The sequence below is a fragment of the Zootoca vivipara genome, chromosome 5, assembly GCF_965207765.1.
Source record: "Zootoca vivipara chromosome 5, rZooViv2.hap1.1, whole genome shotgun sequence".
Lineage (NCBI taxonomy): Eukaryota > Metazoa > Chordata > Lepidosauria > Squamata > Lacertidae > Zootoca > Zootoca vivipara.
In genome coordinates, this window is record NC_142588.1 from 96,872,703 (window position 1) to 96,894,458 (window position 21,756).

At 52.3% G+C, this 21,756-nt stretch overlaps 1 protein-coding gene across 1 annotated transcript; it reads right to left on the reverse strand.

Annotated features, from left to right (window-relative positions):
* Positions 1-295: 295 nt before the first annotated feature.
* Positions 296-7,436, reverse strand: LRRC15 (leucine rich repeat containing 15). Its single transcript, XM_035133860.3, has 2 exons — positions 7,310-7,436; positions 296-3,912 (listed from the first exon to the last, which is right to left on the reverse strand). The coding sequence occupies exon 2, from the start codon at positions 3,905-3,907 to the stop codon at positions 2,135-2,137; it is 1,773 nt and encodes a 590-aa protein (XP_034989751.3). The 5' UTR covers positions 3,908-3,912; positions 7,310-7,436; the 3' UTR covers positions 296-2,134.
* Positions 7,437-21,756: the final 14,320 nt, after the last annotated feature.

The following is a 21,756-nucleotide window of genomic DNA, read 5'->3' on the forward strand; positions in this document are numbered from 1 at the left end:
CAGACCTAAAATTATCCAGGTTTTGCTCAGGAGGAACTTTCCGTTTTGGCCTGGAAGCTGAGACAGTTGCCTCACTGTCCATCTCTGCCCCCCCACCCCACCCCAAATTAAGAGCCTCAAACTCAGCCCAGATGTGGGGGTCCTCATAGAAGCTTTGGTAGCCCCTCCTAGCCTGAGAGTCACAGGGTGCAACTCCCCCCCCCCAGTGATCAGGGTGTTTGATTTCAGGGGGAGAGAAGTGCAGAGATCCCTCATCCCCACCCAAAGTTCACAAAACATCGCTAGGGCTAAACCGTAATAACCACATATGTTTTTTATTGAGCATTCCACAAACAGAGTGGCTTCAAAAGAGAGTTCTGTCTCCAAGGACTTCGACGCCCCCAAAGTGAATCCGTCCGAAGTGTTTTGTCTACGGAGAAAGGAGTGGCGGCCATCCTCACAGTGGCTGAATGCCCCAAAGAACCTGGGAAGCGAGATAGACTGCCTCTGGACGGGGAGGTTCCACAAGGACATCAGAAGAGCCAGCTGGAGCAGGCCAAAGCAGGTCCAGCATCCTGTCTTCACAGCGGACAACCAGATGTTCCATGGGAAACCGGCGGGCAGGATTCAAACTCGAGCCTAGGGAGATGCTGCAGGCCAGTGTTGGCAGCATTGAGCTGGATGGAGAGCAGCAGCCTGGTTTCTTTTGCCCCCTGACTCTGCAAGGATCCCAGTCTGGCTTGCCAGCAGGGGCCTCCCCTCCTCCCGCTGCAACGCTCACAAGCCCCTGAGCTTCCCCTGCCCCTCTCTCCCTAGGTCCAGGCAGCTCAGCCCGGCCCCAGGCTAGTGGCCCACAGAAGGCAGTCCCAGAAGCCAAGTCTTCTTCTCTCCTCTGGCAGGACTGGGCCCTGAGTGGGTGTTGTGGGATGGAACACTGGGGCAGACAAGTCACAACAGTTCCCAGAGTGTCCACTAACAGGAACTCACCTGGAGGGACACCTGACTAAGTTCAGCTTCCTGTTCCTCCAGATATGCAGATGAGATGGATTAGCTGGGAGAAAAGCCCCTAGCCAGCAGCCATTCTCTCTCTTAGCCATTTCTCCTTCAATGGGAACACATCTGCACAGAACCTACGTTTAGGATGGTTCTCCCTCTTGCCCTGCTACCAAGAGAGAGACCAGAGGACTTCAAATAAATACTTCTGTAACGTTTTCTAAGCATGCCTGCCTTTCTGAGATTATGCTGTTAACTCAGGATGAAACTGTAAGTAAACTCTATCTTATTTTATAAACACTGTGTTGTGTATTTCTTTTAAGAGGGACAAAGGGGACTTTGCCAGGAAGTATAATATTGTACAGGTTGTGCTTTGCTGCGCACAAAAGGGGAATGTCACTCTGCTGATATTGGAAGCTTGCTAACACAAGCTTGGATAGGATCTATCTAATAATATATCCTAATCCATACCCCTAACATTCCCACAGGTGTCACACATTACATTTCATATATTTCATTGCATTTATATAGCACCTTTTCCTCCAAGGGGCTCTAGCGGGTGAGTGTGGTTCTCCTCACAACAGCCCTGCAAGGCAGTCTAGGCTGAGAGGCAGAGACTGGCCCCTAAGATTAGCACCACATGGCCAAGAGGGGATTCGGACCCTGGCCTCTCCCAGTTTCCTAGTCCAGCGCTCTAACCACTGCGCCACCGCTGCCTCTCTCGAAGGGCAGCAACAGCAAATCTGCCCACATCCCCAGCCCCACTCTCCAGCCACGAAGGGTTGTCTGCATGGCTGAATGTCCACGGGATGCAGAGCGCCTGGCGGAGCAGATCAGACAAGAGCCTCATTCTGCCCAGCTAGCCTGGGCTGCAGAGGCCACATGGGAGTGCACATGAGTGGATCTATGGAAGAGCTTCCTTCATTGCAGGGGGGTTGGGCTAGATGACCCTTGGGGGTCCCCTTCCAATTCTCTGACTCATCCACAGGCCCCTTGCTTCAGGAGGACATGTGTGTGAGCAGGTGGGTGGGTGCCCGTTGAGCCCAAGGGAGGGTGGCATGTCTGGGGAAAGGGATACAGAGCCCGGCATCTCCCCCACCCCGCTGCCCTCCCCCCTGACCCCCTCCATCAGTCTGGTTGGCCAGCTCTCCTGAGCGCCCTTCTATGCCTTGGCGAGGTCCCGGCGGGCCTTCCTCCTGTACCCATAGACGGCCCCCGCCAGCAGCGCCCCCAGGAGCAAGGCAGAGCCCACCACCAGGCAGGTGACCACCACCCCCGTCTGGGTGCGCGTCAAGCCCCAGATGCCACCCTCGGCTGGCGCAACGCCTGGGCTGAGCACCCCGGTGGCTGCTGTGGAAAACTCCTGCTCTGCCTCTGCGCTGCCGCCTTCGTGGTCCAGGGGCGGCTGGGCATGTGTGGGCATCACCGTCTCTGGGCTCGTGTCCTGATCAGGGACCTCCGCCTGGCCGGAGGTGGGGGCCATTGTTGGCCCCTCGGTGGCCTCTGGGCTCTGTGCCGGACCAAAGTGCTCCTCCTCCAGCTCGGCGATAGGCTGCCCCTGCAGGGAGGGAGGCCAGGCGCAGACGGGGAGGCTGGCCCCGAGGCGGGCACCGTTCTCCCTCAACCAGCGCCCGAGAGCCAGCAGGGCATCGTCACAGCGCCAGGGGTTGTCGTGCATCTTGATCTCCCTCAGGCGGGGCAGCTGCTCAAAGATGCCCGCCGGGAGGCTCTCCAGGGAGTTGTTGTGCAGCTGGAGGTTCACCAGGTGTGGCGTGCTGCGGAAGAGGCGCTCCGGCAGGGAGACGAGCCGGTTGTTCTGCAGGGAGACATTCTGCAGCTTGCCCAGGCCCCGGAACGTCTCCCCGTCGAGGGTGTGGAGCTGGTTGGTGTGCAGGGAGATCTCCAGAAGCTCCCCCAGCCCCTCGAAGGCCAGCGGGGAGACCGAGCGCAGACGGTTCCTGCTCAGCACCAGCAGCTGCAGCTCTGTCAGGTTGGCGAAGACCCCGGCGGGCACATCGGCCAGCTGGTTGTCGTAGAGCCACAGCTCCTTCAGCCGTGGCATGGGGCCAAAAGTGGCCGGCAGGAGCTCCCGGAGCGCGTTGCCGAAGAGCGAGAGGCGGGAGAGCTCGGGAAGCTCCAGGAGCAGCCCCTGCGGGACGCTCTCCAAGCGGTTGTTGGACAGGTGGAGCTTCTGCAGCCGGCGGTTGGCTGAGAGGAGCCCGTCGGGCAGGTGCCGGATCCGGTTCTGGTGCAAGCCTAGCTCCTGCAGATCCGGGAGGGCGGTGAAGGCACGGGGGGCCACCTCGGCCAGCTGGTTCTCGTAGAGCCGCAGCACCTGCAGGTGGCCCAGGTGGGCGAAGAGGCCGGGCGGCAGGCGGGAGAGCCGGTTCTTGGCCAGGTTGAGCTTGAGGAGGGAGGGCAGGTGGTCAAAGGCCCCCGGAGGGACGGACGCCAGGCTGTTGCCGTGCAGCTGCAGTTCCTTGAGGGCGCCCAGGCGGCTGAAGTGAGCCGGGTGCAGACGCAGGAGCTGGTTCCCCGAGAGCAGGAGCGACTCCAGTTTGTCGAGGCTGCGGAAGACGCCCGCGGGCAGCTCCTGGAGGCGGTTGCTGGAGAGGCTCAGGTAGCGGAGGGAGACCAGGCCCCGGAAGGTGTCAGGGTTCAGGCGCGCCAGGCTGTTCTTCTCCATCCGCAGGGCGATGAGCAGAGAGGCATTGCCGAACGCCCCCGCCCCCAGTTCCGTCAGCTGGGTGCCGATCACCTGCAGGCTCATGGCGTTGGCGGGCAGGGGGCCGGGCATGGCCGAGATGTGGGGTCTGGAGCACTCCACCTGCGCCGACCGGGAACAGGTGCACTCCTCGGGGCACTGAGCCCATGCCAGGGCGAGCGCCAGGCAGCCCGCCAGCAGCAGAAGAGGGGCACGGCCTCTCGGATCCATGTGGCCTGCGGGCAAAAGACAGGTCAGGCGTTAAGAGCAAAAGGACATCAGGAGAGGCCCATGCGGGTCCATCTAGGACGGCTCTGTTGTCACGGCCAGAGAACCCAACGGGTTTAGGATGAGAAATATGAACCTCAAGGTCAACAGGCTGCGCCACTGCTTGCAAACCTTCTAGCCCAGCAGCCCTCATCACATCCTGTGGCCGGTAGTTCCCCAGGATAGCAGCTGCTGGAAGCTATTGGGCTCGGATCCTGCTTGTGGGCTCCACTTTGGGGCAGAGAATCCAGGAATGGGAGGGACCCCCAAGGGCCATCTAGTCCAACCCCTGCCATGCAGGAATGGGTGACCACTGAGAACAGGATGTTGGGCCAGATGGACCACTGGCTTAATGGTTCTCCCATCCATATGCCTCTCTAACCACTTGGAGAGCACTTCAAGGTGCAGAGTGGGGGGGGGGGGCGGACAACCACAACACAACAGCCCAGAAAAGGCACTTCCAACTTTGGTCTCCAAATGTTGGACTACAACCCCCATCATCCCCAGCTAGTGGTCAAGAATGATGGGGGTTGTAGTCTAACAACAGCTGGGGACCCAAGTTTGAGAACACTGCCACACACCGTAGTCCAGAAGAGGAAGGCGGTGGAGTCCCTGGCCCTCCAGCTGCCCAGCCTGGTTAAGCTGAGCTGCCCCATGGCAGAGAGAAAGGGCTGGGGCCACAGACGCCTGCAAGTGGGGTGGGGGCCACACCAAGAGGCAGCAGCCCCACCCAGGCCACTGCAATAGCACCCATCCCTTGGCACCAGCTGCACCCACCAGGCTGTCTGCAAGTCCAAGAGGGACCGGCATGTTTCTCTTTCCAAGCTGGCAGATGGCCATATAAAACTGTTGGCTCTGGCCAGGCCGAATTTGTAGCCGCCTCCTTTTGACGAGCAGCTGCCTTGAAATGGTCTGTTGCAAGGCGAAAAGGGATGCCCCCCCCCAGAGCCCTTTGCAGAGTAGGATGCCTCAATGGAAAGCCTGCAAGCGGGATTCCAGCACAAGAGCAACTCAGCTTCCTTGACTGCCCATGAATTCTAACTTTTCTCTCTGCTTTTTCTTCTATAAAGGTTGCAGGTGCTGCAATATTTTTTCCACAGGGGCTTCATCCCCTGATCATTTTGGCTACTCTTTTCGGAACCTTCCCCTTGCCTGAGATATCCTTTTCGAGGCGAGGCAACCAGAACCGTACACCATATTTACCCCACCCCCCTTCCCAGCTCTCTCCTGCAGGCCTGGGGCTGGCTGGCTACTGCTGGTGCTCCTGTGATGGGGCCTTCCTGGCCGCATCATGCGCTGGTCCTGGCCAGTGAAGATGAGCTCCTGGGCCAGGAACACAGAGCAGCAGCCCTCGTGTTTGCCAAGACACAGCGCTCAGTGCCGCCCCCAGAGCATGCCTTGGCTGTGTGCAATTACTGCAACCACAAAGCCTTCTCTGACCACCAGCCTCACTCAGAGTTTCCAACCAGGATCCTCACCACCAAATATTATTCAGCTCCGAGCCCTCAAGCGCGCCAGATACTCTGGGGAACATTTCGGCCTCAGGCGCTAATGAGGAGCACATTCGGGTCCCACCAAGGGAGGCAGCCTCATATTTTTCTCATCTTGGAAGCGCTGAGCTCTGCCGGACTTCCTGGTGGATCATTTGTGGGAATGTTCAGGGTGGCAGGAGAGGATATATTGTTTATTAATATCCCTCCTAACTTGCGCTAGCAAGTCCCTTTACTTAGCAGAGTTCAATTCCCCTTTTACGTGCACAGCAGATACCGTAGCTGGTTGCAGGCTTGTGTAAGCCTCTCACTATTATACAATTCAGTCTGTCTCAGATTGAATTGTATAGTTCCTGGTAAATTCCCTTTAATCCCTCTTAAAAAGAATAAAGACACGACAATCTTATTTAAAGTCAATGAAAGAAGTGTATTCACATCAGTTCACAGTTGGATTCCTGAAGGCAGACTTAGTTACAAATATGTACATTTGGATCTACCCCATATGGGGGAATAATCCCAGTGCTTAAGCTAGCTGAAAGCATAGCAGTTCCTAGCTAAAAAGCTGGTCCAACGAAGAAGGAAGTCAAAAAGAGAGAGAGTGCTGTGTGACTCCTCATTTTGCTACCAGCTTCCAGGAGCTGCTGTAGTATTCAGAAGCAGGAGCCTGGCCCTTGTGGCTAGCAGCCAAGGTTAGCCTCCTCCTCCTCAATGAAACACAGAATGGTGGAGTTGAAGGGTCCTCCAGGGTCATCTAGTCCAACCCCCTGCAATGCAACCCCTGGAACTTGTCTCATCCTCTTTTAAAACCATCTCGGTTGGTGGTCATTCCTGCCTCCTGTGTGAGGGAGTTCCACAGTTTAACTGTGCTTCCTTCTATCTATCCTGAATCTTCCAGCTTCCAGGGATGCACAGGCGTTTCTCCTGTTATGAGGGAGGGAGATAAACCTCTCTCTATCCGCTTCCTCCTTGCCAGGCAACGTTTTACAAACTTCCATGGCGATAGCTCAGTTGGTGGAGCTTGGGGCTCTTAATCTCAGGGTCGTGGGTTCGAGATACCTGCATCGCAGGGGGTTGGACTAGATGACCCTGGTGGTCCCTTCGAGCTCTACAATTCCATAATTCTGTTGCCTCCCCTTTCGCTCCCCTTTGCTGCAAACTAAACACCTCCAACCACCGCCCCCTTTCTTCCTCAGAGAGTTGCTCCATCCCCATTGCCGCTGGCCTAGGGGTGGGTGAGCTCCCCCGAGCGAGAAGAAGGGGGCGGAAAGGGGGCACTTGCTGGCTGCTGCTGCCGGCTTCTCCTCCGCTGCTCTTCTGCCAGAGCAAACAGTGGCTTCGGGAGGAAGGAATCTCTCTGCAGAGTCAGCCCCCGCCGGCTCCCTTTCCCTGCCACATCTGGAAACGGTTTTCCCTGCAGAACAGCCTTGTTTACAGAGAAAGGGCTTGCAAAGGGACTGAGCCGAGCCCTCCCCGGGGAGGGAAACTTCAAAAGGCAGCGCTTTCTCCCTTGGGAAGGGCGACTCGGAGCATCCCAGACATCGGAGGAGAAGAAGCGCTCCAGGCAGGAATTTCGCAGCTTGTCGAGCCCGAGGGCGCCTCCGACTCCAGGCGATTCCAACACGCGGCTGCACCGCTGCACCCGCCTAGCGCTCCGCTCTCTTCCAAAGGGGCGGATATATATTCGCGGTCCTCTCCTTTCTCTTTGAGCCCCTTCCATTTGCCAGGGGCAGCAGAGTGGAATCGCAGAGCTGGCCGGGGTCCCCAGGGGTCATCCAGTCCAACCCCCTGCCATGCAGGAGTCGCAGCTACAGAATCCAACACGTTCCATGGCAGCAGCTCCGACCTTAGGGAAGGGAGGCAGGCGACACTTACTTACCTGCTGAACGAGGGAAGGAGGAGGGAGGAGTGCGGCGGTGGTTCCTCTGGCGGCAGAGGCTGAGCAGGATGCGCTCCCCGTCCCGGGCTGGGGCTGCTTCTCTGGCTGACTCTGTGGCTCTTTCTCTCCTCCCTGTATTTAAACTCCCCAAACCAATGAATCAGCAAGGGGGGGTGGAAGCGTCACAGGTTCCTGAACAGAAAGAGAAGGACGGAGGGAGGGAGGGAGGAGAGTGGGCGTTTGGGGGCTGGGAGGGAGGGAGGAGGGGGCTGCCGCCTCCCTGAGTCCCCCACCCACCCCGCCTGCTGGGCTCTGGGACGCCGTCCTTGAACTTCCCCTCCCCGAGGGCTCCCAGGCTGCACTCAAGAGCAAAGAGGGATGAAGTCCAGGGGACCAAGTCAAACCCAGCGAGGGGCCACCGGCCTGATCCAGCAGACTCCCCCCCCCACAAAAAACCTGAAATGGGCAGCTGTGACCACATGCTCAAAGGCATAAGGACAGACGAAGAAGCTACTGGACCAGGCCAATCCACCCCACCCCCACCCCCAGTCCAGCATCCTGTTCTCACAAAGGCCAACCACAGGCCTCAATGGGAAATCCGCAAGCAGGATTCAAGCAAAATACTGTAGCAGCTCTCCTCTCCTGTGGTTTCCAGCAACTGGGATTCAGAAGCATTTCTGCCTCCAGCTGTGGAAGCAGAGCAGAGCCATTGTGAGTGGTGGCCATAGCCATAGCCACACCCAGGACTTGTGTGGCTATTATTATTATTATTATTATTATTAGCAGCAGCAGCAGCAACAACAACAACAACAAACACAGCTCTCATAGTTGCCTCCATTAGTGTCCAAGGAAGGGTGGTCCTTGGGGAAGGGGCTGGAAGTGTGTCTGTGGGCAGAAGTTGGGAAGTAGGTCAACAGGTGAAAAAGGTGTAGGATAGATCATGCAAGACCCAAAGCAGCCCTAACCAAGATTTATCCTAGTTACAGGTAGGTAGTCGTGTTGGTCTGACGTAGTCAAATAAAAAATAAAAAAATTCCTTCCTGTTGATGACATTCTATACAGGATCTCAAAGTAGTTGTTTTATTACAGAAAAATTTCAGAAACAGACTGGAAAGAGAAGTTGCTGAATTGCAACTCATTACCAAGCTTTAAAAAATTGGGGGGGGGGGACCTGGTCTGAATAAGGACACTGGATTCTTATCTCATTATACATGATAAAGCTTTCTTTAGCACCTCAGCCCTTGATTTTCCTGCAAGACCAATTGCAGTCGTTAACAGTCGTCCACAGGTTTACCACTCCTATCAGCCAATCACCCATTCCCACCACCCTTCTGAGCAATACCCCTCCCCACCTTCTGACTATACATACGGGTCTGGTGACTTCTGTTTCAGTGTATCTGAAGAAGTGTGCATGCACACGAAAACTCGTACCTATGACAAACTTAGTTGGTCTCTAAGGTGCTACTGGAAGGATATTTTTTTGTCAAGATTTTTCCTGTTCTGGTCTTGCTGCTGTCCCATTGCAGGAGGCTGGACTTCCTGCATTGCAAGGGGTTCATTGGACTTGGTGGCAATTCTATGATTCTGTGAGAAGGATATTGTGAAGCTGGAAAAGGTGTAGAAAGGGTTAGAATGAAAGAAGATAGATAGATATAGATAGATAGATAGATAGATAGATAGATAGATAGATAGATAGATAGATAGATAGATATAGATAGATAGATAGATAGATAGATAGATAGATAGATAGATAGATAATGGCAACAACACAGCACTATTTTAAAGCCATTTGCATTAAAAAACAAAACCGATCCACTTCCCAAAGGCCTGTTGGAACAATGGTGTCGGCAGAAGAACAGCAAGCCCTCCCATCAGATGTCAAGGAAAGAAACAACTCTCTGACTTTTAGAAGACATCTGAAGGCAGCCCAGTTTTTAATGTTTGATGTTTTATCGAGTTTTTAATATTCTGTTGGGAGCCACCCAGAGTGGCTGGGGTACTTATTATTTATATCCCAGCCAGATGGTGGGATATAAATAATAAGTTGTTGTTGCTGCTGCTGCTGCTGCTGTTGTCCATTTCATCCAAGGAACCCTGGAACTGGAGAGGAGTGTACATCATGCCCGGCATGGAGAAAGCAGATGGAAAAAACTCATTCTTCCACTCTCCTAACACCAGAAACCTCGGACATCCAAGTGTAACAGCCAGGGGTCCTAGCAGCTTGGAGTGGCTTGGACGGTAGCAGCAAGGCTTGTTACAAAGTAACAGCCAGCTGCTAACAGCCAGATGTAGCAGCAAAGGGTATAGCACCGAGGCTTATTACAAGTGGTGGGCTCTCGTGAAGGAAGACAGACAACTGATAGAATCAACCAACCGTGGGACGAGAGCCCCGAGCTCTCTCGTGACCACATATTTATTAGGTATAGTAAATGCATATGCAATAGCCATAAACCAATCATTACAATACACCTATATAGCAATAGCCAATAATATCAGCAGAACACTCTTATGCCCATATATGCTCAGACCCTATTGTTCTCCATAGTATGCATGTTTCCCATGGGAAGTTTGAGCTCCTGGGGAATGAATAATTAAAGATGGATGAAAACGTTCCCAGGACTGGCATGACCTGAGGAATGGATAACTTGTGATGTATGTGAGATGTTCCTCATGGCTGGCTTGGCTTCCTAGGACCATCTATCTTGTGGTATGGGGAGAAGTACAGACTCTACATCCGGCTCGTTATGCCTAGCCGATCTTGCCATGGTGCCTGCATACCACTTGGAGAGTGGAGCGCAGAAGCACCATTTCATGGCTTTAGGATGTGGCTGCATTATTCCCACATCCAAGGAAGCGGAATGTTGTTGGAAGATTCAGGACCTAGAAAAGGAAGCCCTTCTTACTGCAGAACAGAGTTCAACAGTGGAACTCCCTCCTGCAGGAGGCAGCAACGGCCACCAACCTGGGCAGCTTTAAATGGGGGATTTGACAAAATCCTGGAGGAGGAGAGGGCTGCCCAGGACTGCTGGCCACCCTTGTGATGCTCTGCTTCCACAGCCTGAGACTGCAATGCTTCTGAATCCCAGTTGCTGGGAGCCACAGGAGGGAAGAGTATTGATCTTGTGCTCAGGAGCAGTGCTAGGGCTTTTTGTGCCCTAGACAAAAACACCTTCTGGCGCCCCCCCGGGCACATGCGTCATGATGCACGCACGCACACCACTAATGCCCCTGCATCCCCTCCATTGGCGGGAGGAGCGCGGGCCAAGGGGGGAGCTTGGCGCCCTCCCGCCTGTGGAGGGGACGCTTTGAGCTCCTCAGTGGTGGCAGCTGCAGCGAGCGAGCGGTGGCGGCAGCAGCAGCACCCATAGCTGAAGGCTTCAGCTGCGGGCGCTGCTGCTGCTTGCTCGCTGCAGCCGCTGGGGAGCTCACAGCATCCCCTCCGTGGGCTCTGAGCTCTCCTTTTGGCTCGCGCTCCTCCCGCCTGTGGAGGGGATGCTGGGGGCTCCTCAGCGAGCGAGTGAGCGGGCGGGCGGCGCCGGTGCGGGGGTATTGCGGGGCAGGCTCAGCAGCGCCCCCTCCATTTTCGCGCCCTAGGCAATGGCCTAGTCCGCCTAAATGGACGCACCGCCCCTGCTTGTGCTCGAATCCTGCTTGTGGGATTCCCACAGGCAGCCAGGCAGCCGCTGTGAGAACAGGATGTTGGGCTACAGAGCTGCTCTCATGCTCTGATGCTCCTACAATGTGGGAAGGAAGTTCCAGACATTCTGAGGGCAAAGGCAAATCTCCTTGGTGTGCAAATTAAAGGGGCCTCTTTAGTTAAGTCAAGTAGCAATAAAAAGAAATTTTTAGCTTGGAAAAAATGGCAGCTCTGGAGCTAATGCTTTAAACTGATTGTGTATGGTCTGCCTCAGAGCTGGGTGAATGGATCAGAGTTTTAACTCCCCCCCCCCCAGTGAAAAACAAGAGCCCTGTGTGGTAGGTTGGGAGGAGAGGTAGCCACTGGAACCCAAAGTCACCCAGTGAGTGGGGGATTCGTACCCTGGTCTCCTCCCCTCGGGTCCTAGTCCAACACTCTACCCCACTACCCATTGCTGGTTTGGTTCCAGGCTCCCCGCCTGGATTTGGGTCCCCCACGGGGAAGTGTGGGTGCACAGCAAACTCAAGGTGTGGCCTTGCACAACACCACGGCTGGTGACGGCTGAGGGAGTAGGGGAATGGGAGGGGGCAGCTGGAGAGGAGATTGAGAAGAGGAGAGCAGCAGGAGGAGGGGAAAGAGAGAGGGGCAGCCAGGGCCGGCGCCTCCATTTAGGCAAACTAGGCCTTGGCCTAGGGCGCCGAAATGGAGGGGGCGCTGTCGAGCCTGCCCGCCGGCCGCCCACGCTGCCACCAGCGCCGGGAACAATGAGCGAGCGGTGGCGGTGGCAGCGCCCGTAGCTGAAGCCTTCAGCTATGGGCGCTGTTGCTGCCGACGACGGCGACGCTCGCTCGCTCGCTCGCTGCCGTGGCCGCTGAAGAACTCACAGCGTCCCCCCCATAGGTGGGAGGCACACGAACCGAAATGAGAGCTCAGCGCCCTCCCGCCTATGACGCATGTGCCAGGGGGAGGCGCCAGAAGGTGATTTAGCCTAGGGCGCAAAAAGCCCTAGCACCGTGCCTGGGGGCAGCAAAGCACCAGCTCCCACAGAGAGGGAAGAGAGAAGGACCCCAATGTGTGGGCTGATCCCTCTTGCAGATTGTGCTGACCACACACACACGCACACACACACGCACACACACACACACATCTCATTATGGGACCATTGCTCTGCAAGGACAGCAACCCTACATTGAGTTTCTCTGGGTGTGGGACAGTGGCATCCTGCGGAGGAGGGGGCTGCCTGAAAGCAAGCTGCATAGCACCTAGAAGAAGCTAAGCAGAGCTTGCTGGATCAGGCCAATGGCCCACCTAGTCCAGCCTCCTGGGCTCATCCTGTGAGGAACCTGCAAGCATCTTTCCCCCTGTGGCAGGGAGTTCCACAGTTTATCTATGTTCTGAGCACCCCATTTTGCTAAGGGCTTGCTGTACCCTTGAGCACTAGAGGCTGGAGCTCCACCCGGAGTTGGGCTTCTCACAGCAGCCAGTTGAACTTTTGCTCCTCAAACTCATGGTGGCATTTCTTTCTACCGCCCTGTGAGAGGAAGCAGAGCATCTCCTCCCCCCCTCCTCTTCCCTAAGGCCCAGCTGGTCCCATTGCTCAGCCCATGTTCCTTCAGCTGAAGGACCCAGTCTTGCCATCTGCATCGCTCTCTCTCTTTTTCTGCCTCCATTGCCACAGCTGAATAAACAGTTGGGACATTTTTGCGCTTGGGTTTTGCTTACAAGAGCAAATGTAGTATAAACCAGAGTGCGGATACAGGTGGCCTCGTTCTCCCCCTTCCATCTTCCAGCGGAGAGATGCGAGAGAGTTAAAAGACAACCCTGTGGAGTTGGAAAGGACCCAAAGGGTCATCTGGTGTGTGTCCCCCTCCATGGGCTGGAGGAGAGAACAGCGGGGATTGGGGGGGGACAAACTGGAGGAATCAGCCCAGTTCCAACAAGCTGAAAGTGGGAGGATGATCGCAAGGCTATCCAAATCTGGATGTGTGTGAGAGAGAGACCCCATCCCTCTCCCCTTCTCCCCCTGAATTCTGACAGCCAGCCCCACCCCGCTTCCAGAGCAAACCCCCCACCCACCCAAAAGACTGGCTTGCTCTCACCAACGAGGGGGGTGTCCCTCATCTCCCAACAAGGGCTCCGCGTGCCAAGAGTCCCTGTGAACAAGCAAACTCCCTGTGGCTGCCAACTTCTGGTCCTCGACAGCAGCGAGTCCTGGCTGACCCTCTGGGTGGATGTGCTCCTCTCCTTTCTTGGCAGCCGGGAAGAAAGGAGACGAGACTCCCAGAGACTCCCTGCTCCCATTCAGAGCCAATCTCTTTCTTGGGGTCACATTCTTCAAGCTTCTCAACACACACACACCAGACTTCCCTTCCCTTTCGAAAACAGCCCCCAGTGGCTTATTCATCACCGAGAGTGGAAACAAAAATAGAAAGCAGGCCTGAGCTTCACTGGAGCTGTTTTGGCCTCATTAAACCCTAGAAGAGGCTGGCGCAACATGCGCTGACGTGGCAACGGGAGGAGATGGGGCAGCCAAGAGGCTGGAGAGGAGGATGAGCCAGAGGCAGGAAGGAGGGGGGAGCAGGAGGACAAGAAAGACTCTTTGCACCACTTTGTGTCTTCCGGCTCCAGCGCAAGGCCTGGCAACCGCAGGCCAACAGAAGCAACATCGCCCCATTCCAGAATCCAAAGAAATGGAGAGGAGCCACCGGTTGCAGGCTGAAGGAGAGGGAATTGGGAAATGAAGAAGAGGAGGAGGAGGAGGAAAGGTCAGCCAGAGAAGCTCAATGGGGGCGCCTTGGCATTCAGGAGCAAGCAGGGGGGCAAAGGAAGATGTTCCTCTGTGTCACTGAGAAGCAGCACCCCACATCCAGCCGGACCCCTCTGCCCCAAAGCACCTTTTCTGCTCATGGAATCGGGCTCTGCTTGCTGACTCAGCAAGGGCTGCTTCCCCCCCAAAGCCAACAGGCTCTCCGGTCTGAATGAGAATTATTATTATTATTATTATTATTATTATTATTATTATTATTATTATTATTATTCTCTTTGGTGATCACTCGTAGCCGAGTAAGATTGTCTTCCATAAACACAGTTTTAACAATGGGTCCGTAAGTGACTGTGGAGGCCAATTCTGGATCCACACGTCCTTCCACAGTGGGGACATTGGTTTCCAGGCCGGCTGGGTTTCCCCAGCCACTCTGGGCTGCACCCAACCAATTAAAAACAAAATAAAACATCAAGCATTAAAAACTTCCCTAAATAGGGCTGCCCTCAGATGACTTCTAAAAGTCAGGTGGCTGTTTATTTCCTTGACATCTGCTGGGAGGGCGTTCCACAGGGTGGGTGCCAATACCGAGAAGGCCCTCTGCCTGGTTCCCTGTAACCTTGCTTCTCACAAGGAGGGAACTGCCAGAAGGCCCTTGGAGCTGGACCTCAGTGTCTTGGCTGGACGATAGGGGTGGAGAAGCTCCTTCAGGTATATAGGTGCAAAGGTGCTTGCCTACCTGCATGGCCAGGTGCACAGAGCCCAGGGGGCTGATGGGTCCATGAGAAAGACTTAAAAAGAGAGGAAGAGGAGAAGAAGACACAAGCAAATGAACATCCCACTGGCCTTCCTCTCTGCTCACACGGCTGTCAGGGACAGCAGCCTCCTTACAAGCTGAACATGCATTCCTGCCCTGATCTCCAGATGTTTCATTGGAGATGCTGCAAATCGACAACATGCACAATGAATTTCATTTTGGCACAGGCTCCACAATAACGAGTTGAACAGACATACTTGGATGAGATCAGCAAGTCCTACTTTTAGAAGTCACGGCAGGACGGGGAGGGAGAGGGGGGGGAGGAGGCATATTGTTTTATACCAGGACTTGCTTTGAATCTGGCAGCTTTGCTGTTGATCTGCTAGTGGCCTGGTCCACACATTCGCACGTCTTGCCAAAAAATCAGCCCTGCTAAGCTTGATTATTATTTTTCACTGGAGGCAAATTGTATGAGTTCTGATAGCCTCACTTAGTTTGGGAAACTTAGCATGGACCAGAATTAGTGGGCTTGTTTCAGAGAGCCAGAAATAAGCAGACAGTACAGTAGCTGCAACTAAAATGTGCATTTATGAATGAATGGAGGTTTAAAGGTGGCCACATGCCCATAGGAAACTTTCAGAAAAACAAGAACAGTTTTGCAGCTAGAAATGCCACTGTAGGAGCATACCAGAGGGAAGGGCTTCATGCCAGCTGCACAGGTGAGTCCACCCACAGGTCCCCTGCACCACTGGCTTAGCTCCTGTGCAGAGAAATGATAGAGGGGGAGGCAGGGGGGGGCAGAATCCCCCAGTAAGGAACTGTGAGGTGGAGACTTGGAAGTCCCAGCTCTGCTGTGGGGAAAAGGAGAGGACGGTGGAAGAGTTGGGTTCTTCTTCTTCTTCTTCTTCTTCTTCTTCTTCTTCTTCTTCTTCTTCTTCTTCTTCTTCTTCTTCTTCTTCTTCTTCTTCCGCAATCCCTCATAGCCAAGTAAGATTGTCTTCCATAAACACGGTTTTAACAATGAGTCCGTAAGTGACTGTGGAGGCCAATTCTGGATCCACACGTCCTTCCACAGCGGGGACATAGGTTCCCAGGCGGGAGTTGATCACGGTGTGGATTTGCCAAGCGTGCCTTCCTCTTAGCACGTTTCTCCCTTGTGTCCTGAGATCGAGTTTCTTCAAAGCCCATGACACCTTTGGTAAAGGCTGTTCTCCAACTGGAGCGCTCACAGGCCAGTGTTTCGCAGTTGTTGGTGTTTATATAACATTTTTAAAGATTTGCCTTAAGACTGTCTTTGAACCTCTTTTGCTGACCACCAACATTATGCTTTCCATTTTAAAGTTTGGAATAGAGTAGTTGCTTTGGAAGACAATCATCAGCATTCGCACAACATGACCAGTCCAACAAAGTGGATGTTGAAGAATCATTGCTTCGACACTGGTGATCTTTGCTTCTTCCAGTACACTGGCATTAGTTCGCCTGTCTTCCCAAGTGATGTGTAAAAATTTTCGGAGACACCATTGATGGAATCTTTTGAGGAGTTTGAGATGGTGTTTATAAGTGGTCCATGTTTCACAAGCATATAGTAAGGTTGGTAGTACAATAGCTTTATAAACAAGCATTTAGGAGGGAGGGAGGGAGGGGATGGTGGAGAAGGAATTAGCAGCGCCACACCCAAATAAGTTGTGGCTTCCCCACTGACCCTCCTCCTTCTGGAGCATTCTACCGAAGAATTGATGCTTTTGAATTATGGTGCTGGAGGAGACTCTTGAGAGTCCCATGGACTGCAAGAAGATCAAACCTATCCATTCTGAAGGAAATCAGCCCTGAGTGTTCACTGGAAGGACAGATCGTGAAGCTGAGGCTCCAAGACTTTGGCCACCTCATGAGAAGAGAAGACTCCCTGGAAAAGACCCTGATGTTGGGAAAGATGGAGGGCACAAGGAGAAGGGGACGACAGAGGACGAGATGGTTGGACAGTGTTCTCGAAGCTACGAACATGAGTCTGACCAAACTGCGGGAGGCGGTGGAAGACAGGAGTGCCTTGAGGTGGATTCCCTTCCAAGTCCCTGCCTGAGCTGCCTCCAAACTTTTCCTCCTCCTCCTCTGACAGTTCCTGCCATTCCCACTTCATCCCACTTGGTGCAACGGGGCCCATGGCATTAAAAGAGATAAATTCATGGAGTTATAAGAAAATAAGAAAAAAACTGCTCCTTTTCCCTTATGGGGTACCCAAGAGCTGTATAGAGTACTTATGTAGGTTCTCTATTGAAAGGAGAAAATAACAGAGGCCAAGCAGAGAATATTGAGAAGCAAAACAGCTAGTAAGCATGATCTTTATTAAACTGTTGCAACAGGGTCCCCACTCACCACACACAGGAGGGAGGAGGAACCCAGAACAATGATACTGGGGATACTGACAAGCTGGAACGTGTCCAGAGGAGTGCAACCAAAATGGTCAAAGGCCTGGAAACGATGCCTTATGAGGAACGTCTTAGGGAGCTGGGTATATTTAGCCTGGAGAAGAGAAGGTTAAGGGGTGATATGATAGCCATGTTCAAATATATAAAAGGATGTCATATTGAGGAGGGAGAAAGGTTGTTTTCTGCTGCTCCAGAGAAGCGGACACGGAGCAATGGATTCAAACTTCAAGATTCCACCTAAACATTAGGAAGAACTTCCTGACAGTAAGAGCTGTTCGGCAGTGGAATTTGCTACCAAGAAGTGTGGTAGAGTCTCCTTCTTTGGAGGTCTTTAAGCAGAGGCTTGACAGCCATATGTCAAGAATGCTTTGATGGTGTTTCCTGCTTGGCAGGGGGTTTGACTGGATGACCCTTGTGGTCTCTTCCAACTCTATGATTCTATGAAATCTTCAAGGACAAGGAAGGTAAGGTGATTGCAGTACAAGTCACATGGCTATTCTATGATTCTATGTGCAAGCCCTTATAGACTAATATTGACTTTTGAAATTCCCACCCTGTAGCTCAAGACCACCACCCCCAAAACATCATACATACATCACAGAAGGGGCAGTCTACAGCAGAGTCCTGTCTGGCAGGAAACCTGTTGATGAGTTTACCTAGACAGCCTGGCCATTCTTTTCTGATGATCAATACTTAATCCCTTAGTCATAGGCTCACCCTATTCATACTCAAATGTACCCTTAAGGCAGGATTTGTGAGCACAGAGACAAGGCAGAGGCTTTCCCCATTTCCAGCCAAACTGCAGAGGAATATTCAAGCTTTCCTTAGCACCTCAGCCCTTGCCCCCCCCTCGCAAGACCAATTGCAGTCATTAACAGTCATCAACAGTGTCTCAGTGTATCTGATGAAGTGTGCATGCACGCGAAAGCTCATACCAAAATAAAAACTTAGTTGGTCTTTAAGGTGCTACTGAAGGAATTTTTTTATTTAGTCATCAACAGGTTTACCACTCCTATCACCCATTCCCATCACCCCCCCCCCTGAATATACATAAGGGTCTGGTTACTTCTGTTTCAGTGTATCTAAAGAAGTGTGCATGCACACGAAGGTAAAGGTAAAGGGACCCTGACCATTAGGTCCAGTCGTGACCGACTCTGGGGTTGCGCGCTCATCTCGCATTATTGGCCAAGGGAGCCGGCGTATAGCTTCCAGGTCATGTGGCCAGCATGACAAAGCCGCTTCTGGCAAACCAGAGCAGCACATGGAAATGCTGTTTACCTTCCTGCTGTAGCGGTTCCTATTTATCTACTTGCACTTTGATGTGCTTTTGAACTGCTAGGTTGGCAGGAGCTGGGACCAAGCAACGGGAGCTCACCCCGTCACAGGGATTCGAACCGCCAACCTTCTTGATCAGCAAGCCCTAGGCTCAGTGGTTTAACCACAGTGCCACCTGGGTCCCTGCATGCACACGAAAGCTCATACCAAAATAAAAACTTAGTTGGTCTTTAAGGTGCTACCGAAGGAATTTTTTTATTTTGTTTCAACTCAGACCAACACGGCTACCTACCTGTAACTAGGAATATTTGAGGTCACTGAAGAAGTGTGCATGCACACGAAAGCTCATACCAATGACAAACTTAGTTGGTCTCTAAGGTGCTACTGGAAGGAATTTTTTATTTTATTTTCTTTCGAATATGCCAGACCAACAAGGCTACCTACCTGTAATGAGGTCACTGAAAGAGTCAAAATGGGTTTAGGACTGTTTTCCTGTACCGTTTCAGACATGTAGTTTATGTGTTTGCCTGGTACATTTATGAACATTTATTTTATATCTTAGACCTTATAATTGTCATAAGAATGGCAGGCAAGGCTACCATTGGCTACCAGTCATGAGGGAGACCTATGGTCGGAAGTAGTAATTTGCAGGGGGTTGTAGACGGGGGAGAGAGCTGCTCTTGTGCTTAAGCCCTGCTTGCTCCCCCCCCCCCCAGGCACCTGAATAGCCACTGGAAGAACAGGATGCTGAGCTTTGGCCAAATCCAGCCACCTCTTCTTAGGTTCCTTTTTGAAGGAGGGGTGCCTTGCTCACCCAGTGATAGGAAAATCTGATTGTCTCATCCTGAATGTGAAAGAGGGGATTCTTCTCACTGAGTCTGACCCAGCAAATGAGCCAGATTACTCATCCTCTTTCTGGGGCATGTGCAGAGTTGCAGGTGAACTGAGCTACTCGGTGACAGGCTCCACCAGTTCCTCCTGCTTCCGGTCCAAGGGGAATCCACCCCACCTTGGATTTCCCCAGGCTTCTTCCCGGCTAAGCATGTTTACACCGGCAACCTTTCCATGCAACCCAAATCTCAGGATACGGGCTGTGTTGCAACAGGCTTTCCTGCAGCCCACTCATTCCATTGAAGAGCTTCCTCCTCAAATTCCCCTTCAATGAGGGGAGGAAGTGGCCAAGGTTGTTCCTGTGGCTGTTATCTGTCTTTGACAAGATGGAGAGGAGTGAGGGTCAGACGAGAGGCGAGTGGGTGGCCCTTATCTCTTGGCCCAGGTCTCCTCTCACACCCACCAGACACGGGGCCTCCAGGGAATTCAGAAGCTGCAAAGCACCTCTTCCTTAGCCAACAACCAAGCACACCCAGGAACCTTAAAACCCTCCTCCCGAGTCTGACCACCCCAAAGTCATTGTCTTCAAGAACAGAGATTCTGAATAACAGAATCACGTGAGCCAAGTGTTACTGCAGAGGAGAACCAGGCAGGCAAAGCAGAGTTGTTCTCCCAAGACAGCTCAAGACCAGGCCAACCTCCTGCAGGATGAACGGGAGAATCAGCCCCACTATCATGCAGGAGGGCCAGCTTGGCCCCACAACCGTGGGTACCCGAGGGCGTGGGTGTCATGCAGCATGCATGGCCCTGGCACCCAAATTTGTGGGTGCTCGACCCCTTCATGGGGAATGTTGTGGGTGCTTGGGCACCCAGGGTCCCAGGGAGCTGGCCCCCATGCCATCCTGTAAGAGGTCCATCAGAAGATCAACGGAGGCAGCTGGTTTTGCACAAAGCCTTGAGGCAACAAGAAGGGGCCGAACACCTTCCCTTCCCATCACCCTCCGATTCTGTCATTTTCATATTATAATTGTTTTCAAATTACCTGTTTTGTTTGTTGTAAGTGTTTCATCAAACCCTGCTAGTGAGTCCATTTCTTTACAATATTTCTGTAAATACAACATAATGGTTCACAGTCTTTCTCAAAGACTCTGTTGTCTTTGTCTCTAATTGTTCCTGTTAGTTTCGCCATTTCCGCATGGTCCATCAGTTTTTCTTGCCATTCTTCTTTAGTTGGTATCTTGTTGTCTTTCCATGTTGGGGCTAGTAATTTTCTTCTTTGGCGATCACTCGTAGCCGAGTAAGATTGTCTTCCATAAACACGATTTTAACAATGAGTCCGTAAGTGACTGTGGAGGCCAATTCTGGATCCACACGTCCTTCCACAGTGGGGACATTGGTTGCTGGGCAGGAGTTGATCACGGTGAGGGTTTGCCAAGCGTGCCTTCCTCTTAGAACATTTCTCCCTTGCGTCCTGAAATCGAGTTTCTTCAAAGCCCATGACAACTTTGGTAAAGGCTGTTCTCCAACTGGAGAGCTCGCAGGCCAGTGTTTCCCAGTTGTCAGTGTTTATACTACATTTGCCTCAAGACAGTCTTTAAACCTCTTTTGTTGACCACCAGCATTACGCTTTCCATTTTTAAGTTCAGAATACTGTAGAGTAGTTGCTTTGGAAGACAATCATAAGGCATCCGCACAACATGAGAAGTCCAACAAAGTTGTTGTTGAAGAATCATTGCTTCAACACTGGTGATCTTTGCTTCTTCCAGTACACTGATATTAGTTTGCCTGTCTTGCCAAGTGATGTGTAAGATTTTTCGGAGACACCGTTGATGGAATCTTTCGAGGAGTTGGAGATGGCGTTTAGACATGGTCCATATTTCAGAAGCATATCGTAAGGTTGGTAGTACAATAGCTTTGTAAACAAACACTTTGGTTTCCCTGTGAATGTCCTGGTCCTCAAACACTCTGCACTTCAATTGGGAGAAAGCCACACTCGCAGAGCTCAGGCAATGCTGGATTTCGGCATCAATGTTGGCCCTTGTGGAAAGGTAACTGCCTAGGTAGGAGAAGTGATTGACATTTTCCAATGTTACACCATTGAGTTAGATTTGTGGCGCTGCCGAGGGGTTATTTTGTACCTGTTGGTGCAGCACTTTGGTTTTTTGGATGTTGAGTGATAGGCCAAGCTTTTTGAAAGCTTCTGCAAAGATATTTAGGATATTCCATTTTGGGGCTAGTACTGTAATATCCTAGCCGCTGTTGTAGCATACATGAATAGTTTCTTCTGTTCCCTTGGCAAGTCTTGTCCTCTAATGCCTAACAAAAAAGCTTCTAGTCTTTTAACAAAGGTCATTTAAACATTCTTTTCATTTCATTATAAATCATTTCCCAATAGTTTTTAATTATTTTGCAATTCCACCACACATGAAAGAATGTACCTTCTTTTTCTTTACACTTCCAACATTTGTTACAGCCTGTTCTAATAATAATAATAATAATAATTTATTATTCTATACATTTTTGCCATTTTTATAGGCATAATATACCATCGATACATCATTTAGTAATAATAATAATAATAATTTATTATTTATACCCCACCCATCTGGCCGGGTTCCCCCAGCCACTCTGGGCGGCTTCCAACAAAACATTAAAATACAGAAATCCATCAAACATTAAAAGCTTCCCTAAACAGGGCTGCCTTAAGATGCCTTCTAAAGGTCTGGTAATTGTTATTCTCTTTGACCTCTGGTGGGAGGGCAT